Source organism: Pagrus pagrus (assembly GCF_965226575.1).
Source record: "Pagrus pagrus genome assembly, chromosome: 13".
Taxonomy (NCBI): domain Eukaryota; kingdom Metazoa; phylum Chordata; class Actinopteri; order Spariformes; family Sparidae; genus Pagrus; species Pagrus pagrus.
Window position 1 is genome coordinate 6,289,019 of NC_140197.1, and position 19,158 is coordinate 6,308,176.

General features: G+C 43.0%; 1 protein-coding gene across 2 annotated transcripts in view; it reads left to right on the forward strand.

Annotated features, from left to right (window-relative positions):
• The window catches only part of LOC311267680 (junction plakoglobin-like), a 341,412-nt gene that overhangs the window by 310,859 nt on the left and 11,395 nt on the right, over window positions 1-19,158 (forward strand). For both annotated transcript variants that reach the window (XM_084370873.1, XM_084370872.1), the window contains exon 16: window positions 11,041-11,180. In XM_084370873.1, the coding sequence (XP_084226999.1) occupies window positions 11,041-11,177 (137 nt within the window). In that variant the 3' untranslated portion in view covers window positions 11,178-11,180. The remainder of the gene's footprint in view (window positions 1-11,040; window positions 11,181-19,158) is intronic.

A 19,158-nucleotide genomic window follows, 5' to 3' on the forward strand; every position in this document is an offset into this window, starting at 1 on the left:
GGAGAGATGCTAGTAAAATGTGATACAACTGTCTGGTATTGAAATGATACAAAGCATTGTTCATGGTTAATGCCACTTCTGCTCTGTTTCAGTGCACGGAAGTACAGGAGGGACGACAGACACGCCACAATCAGAGTAATGGGCAGTCTGATAAAGCAATGCAACCAGATGATATATATATATCCCACACCCAGCCACACAGGAAAAGTAGCTTTTAACAAGCGCGACTGGCTGTGAATCATGTAATGTCATCTGAAATACACAGAAGCATAATTTAATGGGTTTGAAAAGAAGAGGGTCTAGGAGCAAAACCTGTTCTTTCCTCTTTTTACTGGTGTAAGCAACTTATCTACTGTCTCCTGTCACTTTTGTGCTTTTCTGCGTCACTTTCCTACTATCTTGCACCATTTGGCTAAACTGTCTCACACCACTTACCTATTGTCTTGTGCAATTTACCTACCTTCCCACAGTATTGGTAGAGGAGTTGGGAGTAGGTGAGTGGTGTGACATTGTAGCCTAGTGCCATTAAAAACAGTAGAGTGGAGGTTTTGCTCCCAATTCCTCTTGAAGAGTAGAAACATCAAGTATAAAAGCAAGGAAGTTGGGCCATATGTTTATAAAGAATGAAGTAAAGATGACAGGATAGTTTTGAGTAGAACATCAGCAGTTTGAAGAAAAGCTGAGTGGAATATAGTACTGTCATCAAGTCAGGCAAAAGTAGTAATTTCATCATTGTTTACATTTTAAACCAAACTCCAATTTGTTTACAACAGACCCAACAACAAAGCATGGGAATTCCCACTTAGCTACCCTGTAACTGCATTAGGCTACCACTGTTCAGCTATCCTGAAAACCACAGACAAAGATGTTCCCTTTGCAATGGTAATCAAAGCTGAAATGTGGTAACATTAAAAGAGTAAAACTTGTGTTGAACGGAACCTTGAACAAGTTCACCAGAACTTTGAACGTGTCATTTAATCTAGTCCTACTCTCAGCTGGTGTGGTGGCTTTGATTGAGTGGTAGCAGTGGGCTCTCACAGAGATCTCATTTGTAGCCCTGTTTTTACCTGATACTTTAATAATAGTACAAACATATGAAGTGAGAGGTATATAAACATGATTAAAGCATGATTAACCTCCTAACGGAGTCATGACTTAAAACACCAAAGCAAGGCTTCTAGCTCAGGCTAGTTAGCGTTAGCAAATTACCTTCAAAGTTAGACAGAAACTAGGTGGAAGTGAAAATGGCATGATGAAAAGAAGTTAAGCAGAAACCAGTCACCTGGAAATGTATTAAAGAAATGTTGGGTACAAAGGTAGGGCAGGTTTGGTTATTAGCAAAGGAAATTAATCTGAGCATGGACCGTCATAACCAGCTGTTATCGCAAAACATATGCTCAAATAATCACAGAAAACTGCTCTGTACAATATAATAGAATTTATTCATGTTAGCAAAATTCATCAATAATACTTCAATCAATAATAATCCCTTATTCAACTATAGCAACTAAGTGGAGGTGACCATGTGAAACTTGAACGAAACAAATGATGAAACAGCGACTGCCAACTTAACACGTCCATTTAATCACAGTGTGATTTGGTCAGAGCTGAACTCTATACTGAATGAATACTTGCTTTCTATCACTCCGGCCGAACTCAGGCTTGAATCACCTTCCACTGGTCATTCTTCCCTGATAGAAATGCAGCTTATTGTGCCTCATGGTGGCGGCAAAACTAACACCGAGGTCCACAAGTGGCTAAGCTCAAATCAGCTCATGATTAGCACAAACAAAGTCAATCAAGCACAGCGTAAAGCCTGCAGCACATCAGACTTGACGGTCCACAAATTCACAAATAGATGCAGCTTAGAGCTTATAGATACACACTATAAATCTCTAGTATCTGCCCAGATACTAATTAAGCCTCACTTGTGATGCACTAGTGGCGGGTTAGCCTGTGTCCGTCAGCCTCGTAAGTCCAGCACGTTCCTCGGTGTGAATGGCATTGCAGCAGCAGAGTCCTGCTAGCGGGCGGGGTGGCTGTTCTTGGCGTTGTAGGAAACAGCATAGTCAACATGGGTGAAGAAAACAGGGCTCAGCAGCGGTCTGCTTCTTGCTGAGGGAAGTCCTCACTTCTGCAGGTATGAGAGTCTGGGTTGGGCAGCTTCTCCTATGAATCTGGAATGCGTTTAAAGATGGAGCAGTTTGTGGCTTGTCCAGTGAGGTTGAACACTGCGGCCTAGGCAAAAGTAAAATCCGAATGTTTGGATGCTCCCTTTTTGTAACTGCTGCGCAGGTGAAAGCTGATGCTTCCAGCAACTAATGCAGCGTGCAGCTGTACTTCAGCTCTCCCTGCAGCAGGCTGTCACACTTGAACTGATGGCACATTCAGGTGCACTTTCAGCCAGTGGGAGAAAGGAGTTTCAAACCTGGGAAATGTAGCAACCAAGTCTGACTTACTGGACACTGGGTTTCGTGCACTTTTCCTTTGTTTCCAGGCTTTTTAAGTGTGTGGAGGCTGCATGTTAGGCTTTGGTTTACATGCAGGCCTCTCTATTCTTAGGACCATGTGGTGAGGTCACAACAGAAATAACCATCTACTATGAACTGCTTATTGGGAATTGGCAGAATATTATTATTAAATCATGTTGTGGTAATTTTCACAATTTTTTTAGGTAATTGTTGTGGTAATTGGGGGTTAATTTAAAATGAATTTCAAATATGTAACGTAGTTATTTCAACTGCTGACCGTGACCTGTAAAATGATTTTTTATGGTCTGGTACTTGTTTCACACCATGAACAGGGCCATCGGAAATCAGAGTCAACAAAAAATGTTAGTTCCTTGTAGAGCTGACTGTAATCCTGATACATTTCACCCTGTGCGACTAAAAAATAATGTTGGAGAGAAAGGCCAATTTTTTTTCCTGAAAAAGAAAACGTAGTGTAGGCTATAAAATGCACAGCAGGTAACACATGATTGTACCTTCTTCATAATTCAACAACATTTATTGACAGCTTCTGTTGTACTTGAATGGTTTTCTTTACTTCAGTAAAGTCAACACTGTGACAATGTTAGTAACAAGCAACCGGGTGGTGACAGTAACATTTCCCCTCTCCGATGACCACATTATAAAATCACACTCTGTGCCCTTTTCTAATCCAAGGATTTGTAACTACAATTCAGTAGCAGAGGTGTCAAGTAACGGAGTACAAATACTTCGTTACCTTACTTAAGTAGAAATTTTGGGTATCTATACTTTACTGGAGTAATTATTTTTGAGCTGACTTTTTACTTCTACTCCTTACATTTTCACATAATTATCTGTACTTTCTACTCCTTACATTTTAAAAATAGCCTCGTTACTCATGAAATTTCGCTGCGCCTCTGATGCGCCTCCAGAGATGCACAGTATTGGCAAACCGAACCAGTGTGAACGGATAAGCCGGCGACACGGAGCGGGGTCGTGTGGTTCTGGTGTTCACTGTCTGATAACTGTACAGATCCTTCACTCAACAAACTATAGATAAATGTCCCACAAAGCAACGTTACATGACCATACAACAGTAACGTAGTAACTGGTCGTGTCTTTGGCAACTTATATGCGGAAAAAAGTACCGCAGTTATTCGTGGAGAAGTGTCTGTCCGATCGACTCTAAGTCACATTTCTGCCCGAAAAACAGCGTCTGTCCCTTTGAAACTTTGACTCACCAACTGTTTGTCGCTGTGATTTTTTTTTCACCGCGGCAAACAGTTGGTGAGTTAAAGTTAAAGGGTCAGCCCTCCCGACCGAGACTTAGTGAACTTTCCCCCATAAACAGCCTCTCTCCCTGCGAGTGATAGAGTCAGACAGTGTCCCGTTTACTGGTGGTGATTATGTAATTAAGAGAAAAACGTAACTTTGTCATTTTCCAGGATGTTTGGTGGGTCAGGATCCCAATCGCAACACATTATAACAGCATCCATATGATTATAAACAGTCAGCAGGTACATGTTTAGATTAACAGGAGGACACCGGGGGAAACACTTTGAAAAAAACACACGTCTTCATCAGGGGCGGGCCGGCCATAGGGAGTATTCCCGAACGGCCAGTCTGTTCCAGGCCGAACCGGCCGGTGGTCGGTACGTTATTTTACCCCATAAAATGGCCGCAGGTGGCTCAGAGTGGAACATCAGACTGGGTCAATCTAATATTTTGCATATTAAGGGGGGATACGAGCAGCCCCTCCCAACTTGAGCTGATCCTTGTTTCTATTGAAATGTGATTGGCTCAGCTGCTCAGTCAGTCATTAAACCGTTATTTTCCTGTTTAAAAAAAAGAAAGAAAAGAAAGAGGAGTGGGATAAATTCAAATTAGCGAACATGCTAAAAAGAAAGAAGCTGGAGAAAGAGATGGGTGGAGCAGAAAAATTAAGGGCAAAAAAGAAAAAAAGGTTCATACAGGACGCAGCCAAATGCGCCAAATTAACAAAGCTTCTCGTGGTTGAGGGGCGAAGGTCAGCGCGGATAGTGTCAGCCAGGCCAGTGACGACATGGGACCCAGCAGCTTCGGGCAGACAATTAATGCCGGTATGTCGAGCTGCGTCGGGTCGGGTTGTAATTTTCAGGCCCATTGAGAACTCTAGTTTTTGGATGTGTTCAGGGCACACAGAACTAGGCTTTCCGCCGATCTGATCGGCTATATCAATATATATTTGTTGTTTGTCCTTTGAGTTATACCTAAAGGCTATGCATCCTAATTCTTTGTGTATTTCTTTTGAACAGATCATAATGTGTTGTTTTGGTGTTGACAAAGACTTGAGATAAGATTAACTTTGAGCGGATGCATTAATAATGATAATAACTCATACCAATAACTCATACCAATAAACAGTTAAATGGCTTTCTTGGATCCTGCGTGTTTGAATGTGCACCCCAGTTAGGAATTCTATGGTCCAGTCACCTTCATCCTCCACCACATGCAACCTTTAAATCATACAGCTCTTTTACACTTATCATTAAACACACACACAGTAGTTTTGATTGTTGAAAAAACAGTGTGTGAGTATGAGTATGCATAGTATGTGTGAGCATATGTACTTCAATACACTCTACTGACTGACTAATCTGTGTGTGTTGTGTTTAATATCATTAGATTGTTTTTTACTGCAAATAAAGTATTTGTGTTAAAATTACGGTTTCGCTTGCGTCCATAATGCGATCGAATAAAAAGGCCTCTCCAAACCAAGCTCCCGGGCTGAATTTCAACCCAAGTGCGCCCCTGGTCATCATCATGACGTGTACTGTCACGCCTCTTTTGGAGCCGTGGCGCCAGCTTTCTGTGTGAATTACACTCTTTTACACTCTTTTTTTGGATGTACTTTAAAAAAAACAACTGTTTTCTAATGTAACATTAAGTTGATATTGGTATTAAAAAATGTTTTAATACATAATCCATGTCTTATTATAAATTAGGATGTTATGGTATCAATCTGAAAGGTAAAACCATTGAATTTTACTCAATGGCCTTTTTGCCCTGTCATGTGGCCTTGGTGCCCCTAAAAAAAAAAAAAGTTAAGGCCAAATGGCCTTGCCCCTAAAATGATGAAATTCCAACCCTGTCCGTCACCCTATTGTTTTCTACGCGATCCATCGCCCCTGCACATGACACAAATCACGTCACACTCCAGCAAGGACATAGCAGACTTTATGTAGCCTAGTACGAAGATGTCCGTGGCAGAGACTCAGAGAACTCGAGCAAAATGTCGCAGATGTTAATGCTCAGTAGTACACATATATGGTTCTTTAATGTATTTGCATTGTACTAAAATGCATTCATTAACAATGGGCATATATGAGGCTGAAACAGGTAGCCTAGCCCTTTCATGCATGGAAGACACTACAGTGTACAGCTGATTAAAAGTGGTTTATCTCTTTAATTGCCTAAAATCTTGGGCACTGTTCTACATAGTCAACACCAGGCGGTGCTATTTCAGAAATTCATACAAAAAAACTAATTGAAAATCCATTGGGAGGGGCTACAGTAGTCACTGATCCCAAGATGGCTGACGGAGATCAAAAGAGACCAGGCCCCTCACCTATATCTGTGTCTACCTTCTACAAAAAGAATCCCTTGAAGGTAAGAAAAATAACATAAGATCAAGGAGCATCTTAGTTGACATAATATCCAAGAAATATCTCAGTTTTGAATTTACATTGGGAGAAAATACCAATTTTCCATGTGTACACTGTAGTGACCATTATGCACTGGCCATGTCTACATGCCATGTGCATTAGTTATTCTCTACTGTAAATGCATTGTGTTCTAGCTAGCCATTACTGAATGTTTGCACTTTCAATGCATACATTTATGTTTCTTTATATTTTATAGAGCTTCATGAGACAGGAGTACAGGGTTATAGAGGAGTTTCCTGAATCAAGTGAGGAGGAGTGTGGTGATAGTGGCAGTGATGAGGATTGGATGCCTGAACAGAATGGTGCAAGCAGGGAAGTAGCCGGATCCAGCAGTGACAGTGATGAGGGAGATGAGGCACAGGAGGAAGAATATGAGGGTCATGAAGAAGAACGTGAGGCACATGAGGTAATAGATGAGGGTCAGGAGGAAGATGAGGCTGAGGAAGCTGAGAATTCACCACCACCCAGAGCTCAGGGGAAGAAAGCAAAGGGAAAGAGTGTCAGAAATACATGGAGATCTATGGACAATGAGTTTGGAGGAGATCTTCCCACTTTCTTAGGAGAGAGCCAGATGAATGTAGAGGGAAGGTATCCAATAGACTTCTTCTCACATCTTTTCACACAGGAGATGATTGATGACATTGTCTTCAATACAAACCTTTATGCTGTGCAAAAAGGAAATGAGAAGCTGGAACTGACCTCTGACGAGTTCAAAACATTCCTTGGAATGAACATGGTAATGTCCTACATAAAGTACCCAAGAGCAAGGATGTACTGGTCATCAGAGCAAGGACTTCGCCTTGATTTGGTTGCCAATGCCATGCCAGTCAACAGGTTTGAGAAGATCTTGAGATACGTTCACTTTGTGGACAATTACTCCATCGACCCCGAAAACGCAGACAGGTTTGTGAAGATCAGACCATTCCTGAATGCTCTCCAGGGCACCTTCAGTGCATCGCTTGATCCAGAGGAGTATCAGTCTGTGGACGAGATGATGATACCCTTCAAGGGACGTTTGTCCATAAAGCAATATATCCCCAAAAAGCCGAAGCCCTGGGGAGTGAAGGTGTGGGTTAGAGCTGGGTCCTCTGGCTATATGTATAGCTTCGAACCATACCAGGGTCCATCTGGAGGACGAGGAGAAATAAGCCAACTTGGAATGGCTGGAGATGTCGTGATGCGCCTCTGTGAGGACCTGCAGGACCGAAACCACAAGGTGTTTTTCGATAACTTCTTTTGTACCATTCCCCTCCTCCAGGCTTTGAAGCATCAAGGCATCTTCGGCACTGGCACGTGCCGGAAGAACAGGCTCCATGGAGCACAGGAAAAGCTAAAAACAGAAAAGCAGCTGAAGAAAGAGGGAAGAGGGTCTATCTCGGTTGTGACGAGTCGCCAAAACATAACCATCACAAGCTGGGTGGACAGTTCAGTTATCCATATGGCCTCTTCCTGCACTGGTGTGTCTCCAACCGATGAAGCAGAAAGATGGAGCAAGAAGGAGAAGAAGATGCTGAAGGTCCAAAGGCCATTTGCTGTAAAGCTCTATAATCAGCACATGGGAGGAGTCGACCAGATGGATCAGATGGTGGCAGCGTATCCCCACAGACGCCGAAACAGGAGGTGGTACATAAGAGTCTTCTTTCACTTCGTGGACGTCGCAGTTGTGAATGCCTGGTTCCTGTACAAGATGTCTGGGAATGAAGCAAAAGACCTCCTGCACTTCAAGGCATCGACAGCTCGTGCTCTGATCAACACAGGTTCTGTGAAGATCCGCTCCCGAGGCAGACCCAGTGCCACTCCACCACCAGTGAAGCGAAGAGCTGTGGTCAAGGTCCCTCCTGAGGTCCGGTATGCACCTGGAAACCACTGGCCCAAGCTCAAAAAGGAAAATGCCATGAGGTGCAGTGATGAGAGTTGTGACCGGAGAACCAAGTACACCTGCTTGCAGTGTGTTGTGTTTGTGTGCCCTGATTGCTTCTCCAACTTTCATTTGAGGAGATAATTGAAAGAGGAGATGCCCCTTTCCATCCTCTCATCCATCAATCAATCCATCTCTTCTCCATACCCTGATTTATCCCCTCCACCAGTCCATTACTCCCGTTACTTTGGTTGAGAGTATTTGTTCAGTGACTATTTATAGGGTGAGAGGAGTTCTGTAACCTCTTACTGGGTGTGAGAGTGTGTGTGTGTGTGTGTGTGTGTGTATGAAGTGATATGAATTGACAATAAAGTAATTTGAAAGAAATTGAGTGTGTTTGAGTCTGTGTGTGTGTGAATAGTCAGCAATAAAGAATGCAATGGCACCATCTGCCAGGCAGGAAGACTAGTAATGACTGTAGTGTGATTATACAGGTATACTGTGATATTATATTAACAAATTACCATATAAATATTTGTTTTAAGGAAAGCGCACAGAGTACACTGGAGTGTACAAAAAAAAAATCTCCTTAGGGGATGGAGATAAAAAAATAAAAAATTCTCACCATGTTTATGTACCCTTATGGTACTCTAAAATCACTGGGTAAAAAAATATGTAATCAAAATTTGATAATTCATGCATGAAAGGGCTAGTGCATCCCAAATTTTTCAACATTAACATTTTAATATAACATGATAGTCATTATGGCCTTTAGAAAAATATTTTTTTGGGGAGGTGGGGTAGTGCACTATAGGCCCCTGTGGCACGGCCTAAGCTTTTGTCCTTAATGGCATTTTTTCCCCTTACATTACTTTTACTTTTATACTTTAAGTAGTTTTGAAACCAGTACTTTTACACTTTTACTTGAGTAAAAAGCTTGAGTTGATACTTCAACTTCTACAGAAGTATTTATAAACCCTAGTATCTATACTTCTACAGGAGTAATTAATGTGAATACTTTTGACACCTCTGTTCAGTAGTGAATGTCAGTACCATCATAAATAATAGCGATCTGATTGAGAGGGGCAAGGTGCTCCCAGTGTAAATATCAAGAGGAATTTGCCTTTCAGTCTCTCACAGTTAATATGACTTCCACCCGCATAAAGGGTGAGTTTCAAGTTAATGCTTTATCTCTACATTGTACCATGGTTGTCTCAAACTGGTTGAAAAAGTAGCCCAGTTTATCTGGAGAGTGTTTGATATTTGTATTTATTAAATAGTTTAACATTTTACAAAATACATGTACTTGCTTTCTTTTTATGGAAAGAGATAACTTGTTAGCTCATCGAGACAGGAAGCAGGGGAAAACAGCGAGCCTTTAAAGTCAGAAAACACACCTACCAATACTCAAAAACTAACTAATTAACAACATGTATTTGTTTAATCCATACACAGATAATAATGTAAAAACAACAATATGTGGGTTTAAAGGGAGTCGCAGATACAGCCACTGTCGTTTTGACATTTTATATCATATCTCATTTATTTATTTATTTATTTATTTATTTATTTATTTCGGCATGTTATTAGACAGTCATCATCACACATCATCTTAGTTAAAATCAGGTAGTACACATGGCCGAAAGGGAAAGCGGGAGAAGCAGATGCTTATCTAGTCCCGCCCCCGTTACCCACAGAATACATTATTTCCACAAATTATATTTCTTTTGTATTTTGACGTACATGTTACAGCAGCATGCAGTGAACAGAGCTGCAGTCCAGCTCTAGACAGTCAACAGACTACGTGTGTGTCTGCACAGTGTCTATATTGGTCCATCATGAGTGAACAACAGTCTCTACTTGTTGCCTGGAGTGTAACACAGTCATAAGGTGGTCCAATCGATATAGGTTAGTTTCAGTTATTTGGTTGTTAACTGGGATGGTGTGAGAGCCCGTATTGCCGTCTTTATTCATCCATCTCTTCTGTAGCTTTCGCCGCGCTTAGCTTCACCAAGACCTCTTGGTTAGAAGCCACGTCTGCTCGCATCTTTCCCATGTACTCGCACATTGTGGAGATGCCAGATCGCATCTCCACCACAGCACTCCGAGTTTTGGCGTTGTCAGCCCTCACACTGGTCTGCTCGGCAGCAATCTTTCTCAGCTTCCGAAGTTGCATGAACATTCCATATCCCAGGGAGAGCATTCCGATTGTCATGAACGTGAATATGTACACGTCCTCAACGTCCTCTATATCCATTACGGCAAGGCACAAGACTCTCCATTTTCCCCATCCATCCATTGTGTAGCCGGCCATGAAGGTCCCGTCCGGGCATGGAGGCTCACCAGAACCAGTACGCCTTGTTGAGAACACTCTGTCAATTGCATTCAGTGACCAGTTTAGCAACTCCATCATGGACCAATTGATTCTCCTTTGTGTCTCGATTAACAGAGTCAGTTGAATTCTTCACAAAAGTGGATATTTGTACTTTTCAGTGTCAGCTATTGTTTGGGTACAGTTGGTACTTGTTTAGTCTTCCCTGTAGTCTCAACATAGCGTTTGCTGATTCCTGCCTCTGACCTTTACCAGACTCTCTTCTTGGTTCAGTTTATAACGATCAATAATCATATTTACATACTTTTTTTTGAAAACACTCAGATTTGCAGATTTTTTGAGTTCCTCATCAAGATTATTCCATTGTCTGACACCCATGACCGACATGGTAAAAGACTTTAATGTAGTTCGTACCTTTCTCTTTCTGAAAACAAAGTTCCCTCTCAGATTGTGTCCCTCCTGTCTATGTAGGAATAGTGTTTGTAAGTTGTGAGGGAGGCTTTTGTTGGCAGCCTTGTACATCATTTGTACTGTGCGGTAGTTTATTAAATCAGGTAATTTGAGTAATTTTGATTATATTTTTGGATAAAACATAAAAAATACACATGACATCAGTATGTTGTTGGTGAAACAAAGTGTATCTGTAAAAAAATATATTTGGTGTCCTCTCTGTCTCAGAGTTAGATGGCTCTTACCCTGCATATGGCTACGCTGATCTGCCTCTGGACACCCTGCCGCTAGACCCAGACCTCCACGAGACCTATATCCCTGACATGACGTACGCCCCAAGACAAGCCTACCCCGAACCACTCTAACAGGTAAACATATACACAACACTCTGTTGACAACTTTATAACACAGAAGTGTGACCAACAAAAGCTGCAATGATCTTGCAAGAAACAGGGCTTGAACCACAAACCCTGCAAGTGATAGTTAATCTGCTCTACCACTGAGCCACATATCACACAAGACCAGGGTTTCTGCTAGAAAAAATTGGCACCGGACAATGTGACCGGCAGATTTTCAATTTACCGGACAAATGTTTGAAATTTATATTTATGTCAATTTATAATCCTTTTTATTGAAAAGTATAGGCTGTATCAAATAAAATGAGTGCCATCAATTGACTCATGTGCGTAACTTCTAAAATAAATATTGCACAATGCGCTCTTTTAACATGAACAGAAAGAAACTGAAGGCCTGTTCTCAGATAAAAGAATTTGCAAACAAAAAACACATCTGGACTGTCTCATACAAACACGGTGTGCTGCCAACTTGAAATAAATAAAAAAAGTATGTTTGCTATATGCTTTTGAAATATATATACAATAAAAACTCTATATAAACAAAATCCCTTGACATGTTTCAGGCTTTTGTTTTGTTTTTGTTTTTGTCCTTTTTATGCATTTTCGCTGCAGTGAAGTGTGCAGCAGCTGAATTAAAATCAAAAGTGTGCAGTGTCTCTCCGCAACTTGGAAGGCGCATCAGTCTCGTCGCCTTGTTCTCCCCCAGGCGACTTCGCTGTGCTGTTTTGATGCGGTTCTGCAGAGAGAAACCTCTCTCTGCTGGCACACTGGAGACTGGGATCACGCAGGCTATCTTGGCCAGTTTAGCCCACTCGGGGTAGATTTCGCTGAAATCTCTGATGAGAACTTCACAGACTGTTGAGAAATTCAAGCCTCCATAACCGCGGAGCGCTGTCATTACAGCGATAGCGTCTCATTGCGCACAAGTGGCATCGATGAGCGGGGCTGTAGATGCAGCCGACTCGTCCTCACTTGTAATTTCTTTGTCAAAATGACCAATAATGGTTTGGATGGCTGATTCAGCATACTCCTGAAGCTCTGAACAGACGGAGTGATAATTAATCAGTGATTTTCTTTTTTTACTGAAACGTCAATAAACAACTTTTGAAAGAGCTATGGCACTTTATTTTTTAGTACAGAGCCCTTTTGTCATGCAGCCTATAGATTATGGTTATTTTTGTTATGATGATGATGATTAGACCGTATATTTCGTTATACAGGCATTTTAGGTTATCAAATTTGCTTCAACTTACCACTCGTTCCCTGTGGGTATCGGGAGGGGTTCAGATGGACATCAAAGCAGTTAAGTAGATCCAGTGAATCTTCAGGGAATCGGTCGTGTAACGCATCTATTAAATGTTGGATGTAGTGTGCTCTGGCTTTTTTGAAAGCCTGCAAGGCCCGGTCACCTGCTTGTGTCACTTGGACATCCCTGTACATGTTGTCTTCGCACTCCGCCTGAAACAGCTCCTCTTCTGGACCTGGTGCATCTGGTAACTGTGTTAGTGCCGCAACTGATGCTTGAACCATTGGTCTGATTGTGGCCAGATTTACATCGTCTTTCTGGGAAACCAAATTCAGTTTGGTCATCACAGGTTACACATCAGACAGTGTGTGAGTCAAGGCAAAAGCTGTATGGCTGGATTTGACTCAGGATACCTTGGGCTTGGGCATTTCCTCCTACAGCCTCTTCATTTAGCTCCATCACTAGAGCAGGCCAGTTACTTTTCATGCTTTCCACTGCCTTGTGCAATGATAACCAGCGGACAGCGCACGGCTGCTTCAGACTTGTCATGTCTTGATCACTGAGCGCTGCTGTCAGTTGACGGAGGCAATTGGTCCTGCTGGCTGAGTGCTTGTAAAAGGAGTACACAGAGGCAACTGTGCGCTTGTAGGCCCCTATCTGGTCCACAGATTTTGCAGCATCTTGAGCGGCCAGTGCCACTCGGTGTGCAACACAGTGCACCTGAATGGAAAATGCACTCTCTCTCCTCAGAAGAGAACCAACTCTAGCACATTTCCCCATCATTACACTAGCTCCGTCTGAGCCCAGGCTGATGACGCGGGACAACTCCACATCCCTCTCGCGGAGCACCTCAACCAGTGTGTTGAATATGCACTGTGCGGTCCCGGAGTGCACATCATAATTTCCCAGCGAATGTGTTTCAACTCTCCCTTTTACTTCCATTTTGACGTATATAATCAGTTTCTTGTCCACGGTGGTATTTACCGTCTCATCAATGACAACTACAATGAAGTCACTCCCCTTTAGCTTTTCATCCAGCTGCTTCATCACAACACTTTCTAGCGCCTTTTCCATGTCATCAACGGAGTCGCTATGCCGGTAAATGCCTTCACGCGTGACAAAATCTTGAGCCCTAACTGCTCCAAGTAGCTCGGTCAATCCCTCATACTGGTGACATGCGATGTCATTTTTGGTCATATAGAATACAACTTTTGCTGAGAGCACAGCTCTTTGATGTTTCTGTAGCCTTCTCACAGTGGCCTTTCATTGCTGTATTCCAACCTTCTTGATGGTTGTAACAGTGTTATTGGTCCACTAGCCTCCTACTGTCGCCCTACTGATAGGAACCTAGGAGTTATCTTTGATTCTGCTTTTAAATTTGACAGACAGATAAGTTCAGTCGTCAAATCTAGCCTTTTCCAGCTAAGAGTACTAAGTAAGGTGAAGCCCTATCTCCCCCTACCTGACTTTGAGAGGGCGATCCATGCATTTATCACCTGTCGTCTTGATTACTGCAATTCTCTTTATGTTGGACTGGACCAGCAGTCTTTGAACCGCCTACAGGCTGTCCAAGATGCAGCAGCCCGATTGTCGACAGGCAAAAAACGATGCAATCACATATCCCCTATTCTTGCCTCTCTTCACTGGCTCCCTGTCCAGTTCAGGGTTAAGTTCAAAATCTTATTGTTTGTTTTAAAAAGCCTGAATGGTCTAGCCCCTCCTTATTTATCTGACCTCATTAAACCTCACACTCCAGCTAGAGCATTGAGGCCAAGCAACCAGTTACTGCTGGTTTGCCCCAGATCGAGCATTTTCAGTTGTGGCCCCTAATTTATGGAACAACCTACCACTCCATATTAGAGCAGCTGAAACTCTGGAGCATTTTAAATCACTTTTAAAGACCCACCTCTTCTCACTGGCCTTCAACTCACCCTGACACCCTGACCTGTTATTTTCATCTTTTAGTATAGCTTTTATTTGTTTTACCTTATCTTAGTAATTGTTCTTATTGCCCTATCTTATTGTTACTCTATGTTGATGATTTATGCTGTCTTTATCTATATTGCTAGCACTTGACTCTATGTATGTTCTGCAGAACTTTTGGCAACTAAGGTTGTTTTTAAATGTGCTATATAAATACATTTTGAGTTGAGTTGAGTCGAGTTGAGTATGCTGTGAAAATAAACTGTCCTTCGAACTATTCTGTTTCAGAAAATAGTTTTTGAGTTTAGCTTGTTTTGACATGTCTCTCCCGCTCTCACTATTGCTGTTGTACTGCACGCTTTGTCAGAGTAAATGAAGTGCTACAAGTTTAGTTCCGCATGAAAAAAGAAAAAAGTTTTGTTCCACATAGACCTTGCCTATTCATAAAAAATAAGACTCAGGTTTGTTTTTTTGTTTTTTTAATAAAATGACGTGGAAATTGCCTATTTTTATAAAATTCAAATTGTGCTTGGAGGGAATATTTTCACTGGACATTTTGACCGACGGGGTTAAAAAGTACCAGACTTAGGCAGATTTTAACGGTCAAAGTCCGGTAATTACCAGATAACGGAAACCCAGCACAAGTCATATTGATATTTCATATTCCTCGATGAAAAAGTGCATTTGCCTTAAGAATAAAATGAACTGTGATTTTGTTATTTTTAGTTAGAGCTTGAGTAGCCGAGAATTACATTGTATAGTATGTTTCCACACTCCAAACCTGAAGGAAGATATTGCATGTTGAGGAATTGATCAGGTGGGGAGAAAGTCAATCTGCTGTTTCTATTGCAGTGTTTAAGTGCTTGACGGTGGGTTGCCTATCAATTAAGGTTTAAATCTGATGCTCATGGGGAAAATCTGCTTGACTAAGAGAAGTGTGGAAAATGTTTTCTGGTCTTCAAAAGCTAGTGCTCTACACTCTAGCTGGCCATGTGACACTGAAAAAAACACTGAAGAAACTGTAAAACCCTTCACTCTGGGCTTAAAAATCTCCTAAAGTAAACCTTTTTAGCTAATCCACTGTACAACATTGCAAGATCAAAATTTTGCGAGCTGTTTAAAGTTTAAATGGACTATGTAGCTGCACATACGTCACCTCAGTAAGCTTGAGTCTCTACTCCAATAGGAACCCATTCATTTTAAAGTTCATTAAAAAAATTATATATTAAAAAAAAGCATTACAGGTTTCAGCACGTCTCCTAAACATGCTTAACATTTCAGCTTTGGAATCACATTTTTAGCTGCCAGCGTGCCAAAAAAGGGGGAGAAGAAAATATAACTAGAAAATGTATTTCCTGTGAAAATACAGTGTGAATGGCGACAGCTGAAGTGCTTATAAAAGAATCACCGAAATGTGAAATGAATTGCCAGAAATATCATGAAACTAAAATGCATTGCACCACACTGCTGAAAAACCAGGAAGTCATAGTACATTAGTTTAAGAAGATAAGAGATTCACAAGCGTTGCTAGAAAAGCTGGGAGGTAAGTGTCCTGCCAAAACTCCACAAATATGTGAACTTCCTGACAAGAGAAAATAACACTCTTGATCAAGTCTGCTGTAACATCTCCAAAGCATTCAAAGCTCAGCCCTCTGCCACATCTGGGACTCTCAGACCATCTGTCTCTGTCTCTGATCCCAGCATACAAAACTCTCAGCTGTAGACAAAGACCAAATCATGAAGACAGTCAAAGTATGGACTGAGAAAGCCACCTCAGCCCTGCAGGACTGCTTCGAGGACACAGACTGGGATGTTTTTGCTGAGGGGACAGACCTGGAGGGACACACGTCAGCTGTTCTTTCATAAACTTCTGTGCTGAGACTGTTTCAGAGAGAAAAACTGTTAAAGTGCTCCCCAACCAGAAACCCTGGTTCAACGACAAGGTGAGGACCCTGCTCAGGACACGGGATTCTGCGTTTAAGTTGGGGACCTGCAGGCCTACAAACAAGCACGGCGAAGCCCTAGCAGAGGCATCAATGAGGCCAAACGCAGGTACAAGCAGCGCATAGAGGAGCACTTCAACAGCAACAACTCCAGAAGCATGTGGCAGGGGATAAAGACTCTGACCAGCTATAAGGACATCTATACAGCCACTAACCCCACAGACCGCTCACTGCCAGACTCCCTCAACCACTTATTTTCTCGCTTCGACAGCTGGATTGCTGCTGACACACATCCAGGGAAGGTCAACACCATTCAGCTGGACCAACATCAGGTCAGATCCACCCTGTGCAGAGTCAACGCGTGAAAAGCAGCTGGTCCAGAGGGAGTCACCGGCAGGATTCTCAAGGCCTGCGCAGACCAGCTAGCAGAGGTATTCACCACCATCCTCAACCTCTCGCTACTACAGTCTGCAGTCCCCACCTGCCTAAAGTCAGCAACCATCATCCCAGTCCCAAAGAAAGGTACAGTGAACTGTTTTAATGACTATCGCCTAGTTGCTCTCACCCCCATAATCACCAAATGTTTTGAGAGACTCATCCTCTCTCAAATCAAATCTGCCATCCCTGCTGACCTGGACCAACACCAGTTTGCCGATCAAGCAAGCAGGTCGACAGAGGATGCTGTCAACACAGGCCTCCACACAGCCCTTACACACCTGGATCAGCCCAACATGTATGTAAGAGTGCTGTTTGTGGACTTCAGCTCAGCATTTAACACGGTCATCCCCCACAAACTAATCCACAAACTGAGCAACCTGGGCTTAGGCAGTTCACTGTGTACATGGATACTGGACTTTCTCAGCAAGGCATACGGACTATCACCAACTACAGGATTGCCCCTCCTGCATGTGACAATGATGTGGACTTCCTAAATGAACTAAATAACTTCTTTGGGAGGTTTGAGGCACTGAACAACACTCCTGCTGTGAAAGCTGTTCCCCACCAGGATGAAAAGGCACTCTGCCTTGACACAGCTGAGGTGCGAAGGTCTCTGAGGAGTGTGAACTCACGGAAGGCTCCGGGCCCTGACAACATACCTGGGCGGGTGCTCAGGGAATGTGCAGATCAGCTGGCTTGTGTCCTAATAGACATTTAACACCTCACTGGATCAAAGCCAAAGTCCCATTATGTTTCAAAACTGCCTCCATCACCCCAGTGCCAAAGAAACCTCAAATCACATCACTCAATGACTACCAGCCCATCGCATTCACTCCCATTATGATGAAGTGCTTTGAAAGGCTAGTAAAGGAGCACATCACCTCCAGACTCCCTGCCACGTTTGACCCCTTCCAGCCAAACCGCTCCACTGAGGATGTCATCTCCACCGCTCTTCACTTGAGCCTTGCACACCTGGAGGAGAAAAACACTCATGTTCAGATGCTGTTCCTGACTTCAGTTCAGCATTTAATACCATCATTCCACAGCATCTGGTAGACAAACTGGGACCCCTGGGCTTCAGCATCCCCCTGTGCAACTGGCTGCTAGACTTCCTCACTGAAAGACCACAGTCAGTGTGGGTCGGTCCCTCAACACAGGCTCCCCTCAAGGCTGTGTCCTGAGCCCCCTGCTGTTCACTCTGATGACTCACGACTGCATCCCAAGGGCTACCACCAACCACATTGTGAAGTTTGCGGATGACACAGCAGTGGTAAGCCTCATCAGGGATGACCACGACCTGGTGGAGCAGCTGGTGGGCTGGTGTAGCAAAAACAACTTGATCCTGAACGTGGACAAAACCAAAGAGATCATTGTTGACTTCAGGAAGAAGCAGCCCAGCCACGCTCAACTTCTCATCAACAACACGGCAGTGGAGGTGGTTAGCAGCACCAAGTTCCTGGGGGTGCACATCACAGACAACCTCACCTGGTCTGTGAACACTGCGGCACTGGTCAAGAAGGCACAGCAGTATCTGCACTTCCTGCGAAGGATGAGGAGAGCCCTCCTGCCCCCGCCCATCCTCACTACATTCTACAGGAGCACCATAGAGAGCATCCTGACCAGCTGCATCTCCATGTGGTGTGGAAGCTGCAAAGCCTCTGATTGGAGGAATGTGAGGAGAGTGGTGAGGACAGCGGAGAAGATCATTGGGACTTCTCTCCCCTCCATTCAGGACATTGCTCCCAAGTGCTGCATGTCCCGAGCTGAGAATATTATCAGAGGAATCAACAGTGAAGACAGTCAAGCTGTCGTTTCGTCATTTAGCAAAAAAAGGTCCATCTATTGGCCGATTTGCGCCAAATTTTGCACAAACCGTCATCGGGCCATGGAACACAATTAAAAAAACTTGAGTGTTAATCGGACTGTATTTCATGAAGATATGGAAGACTGTCTGCTTAACCACAATGTGCAGGATATTGTTGTTTTCTATTTTGGGCGTTCTTTCGACTATCAAAATTCTTTTAATAACTTTGTGTCAGGAGGGTCCACAGATGCTGTATGCAAAGTTTGGTGAAAATCAGAGAAATTGCCTGGGAGGAGTTCAAAAAAGTAGGTTTGCGACATTTGGCGAAGTTGCGAATGGAAATGTAGCCTACATTACACAATTCAGCCGAATGCAGGGAACGCATAGATATAAGGTTTAACAATGAGCGCCATGTTATGTGGGAGTTATTAGCCAAAAACGGTTTTGTGTTGATAATAGCGCCCCCTGCTGGTCATTTTTGGTGTGTGAGTTACAGGGGCCAGTCTATACCACCCCTATCAATTTCATATCCATAAGTGTTATTGTGTGGGCACAGTGCCAAATATTAAATTAGACTGCCACCAGACCGCCACCTAGTGTCTGATCGATAAAACCTTCAACGGATATCCTCAGGAG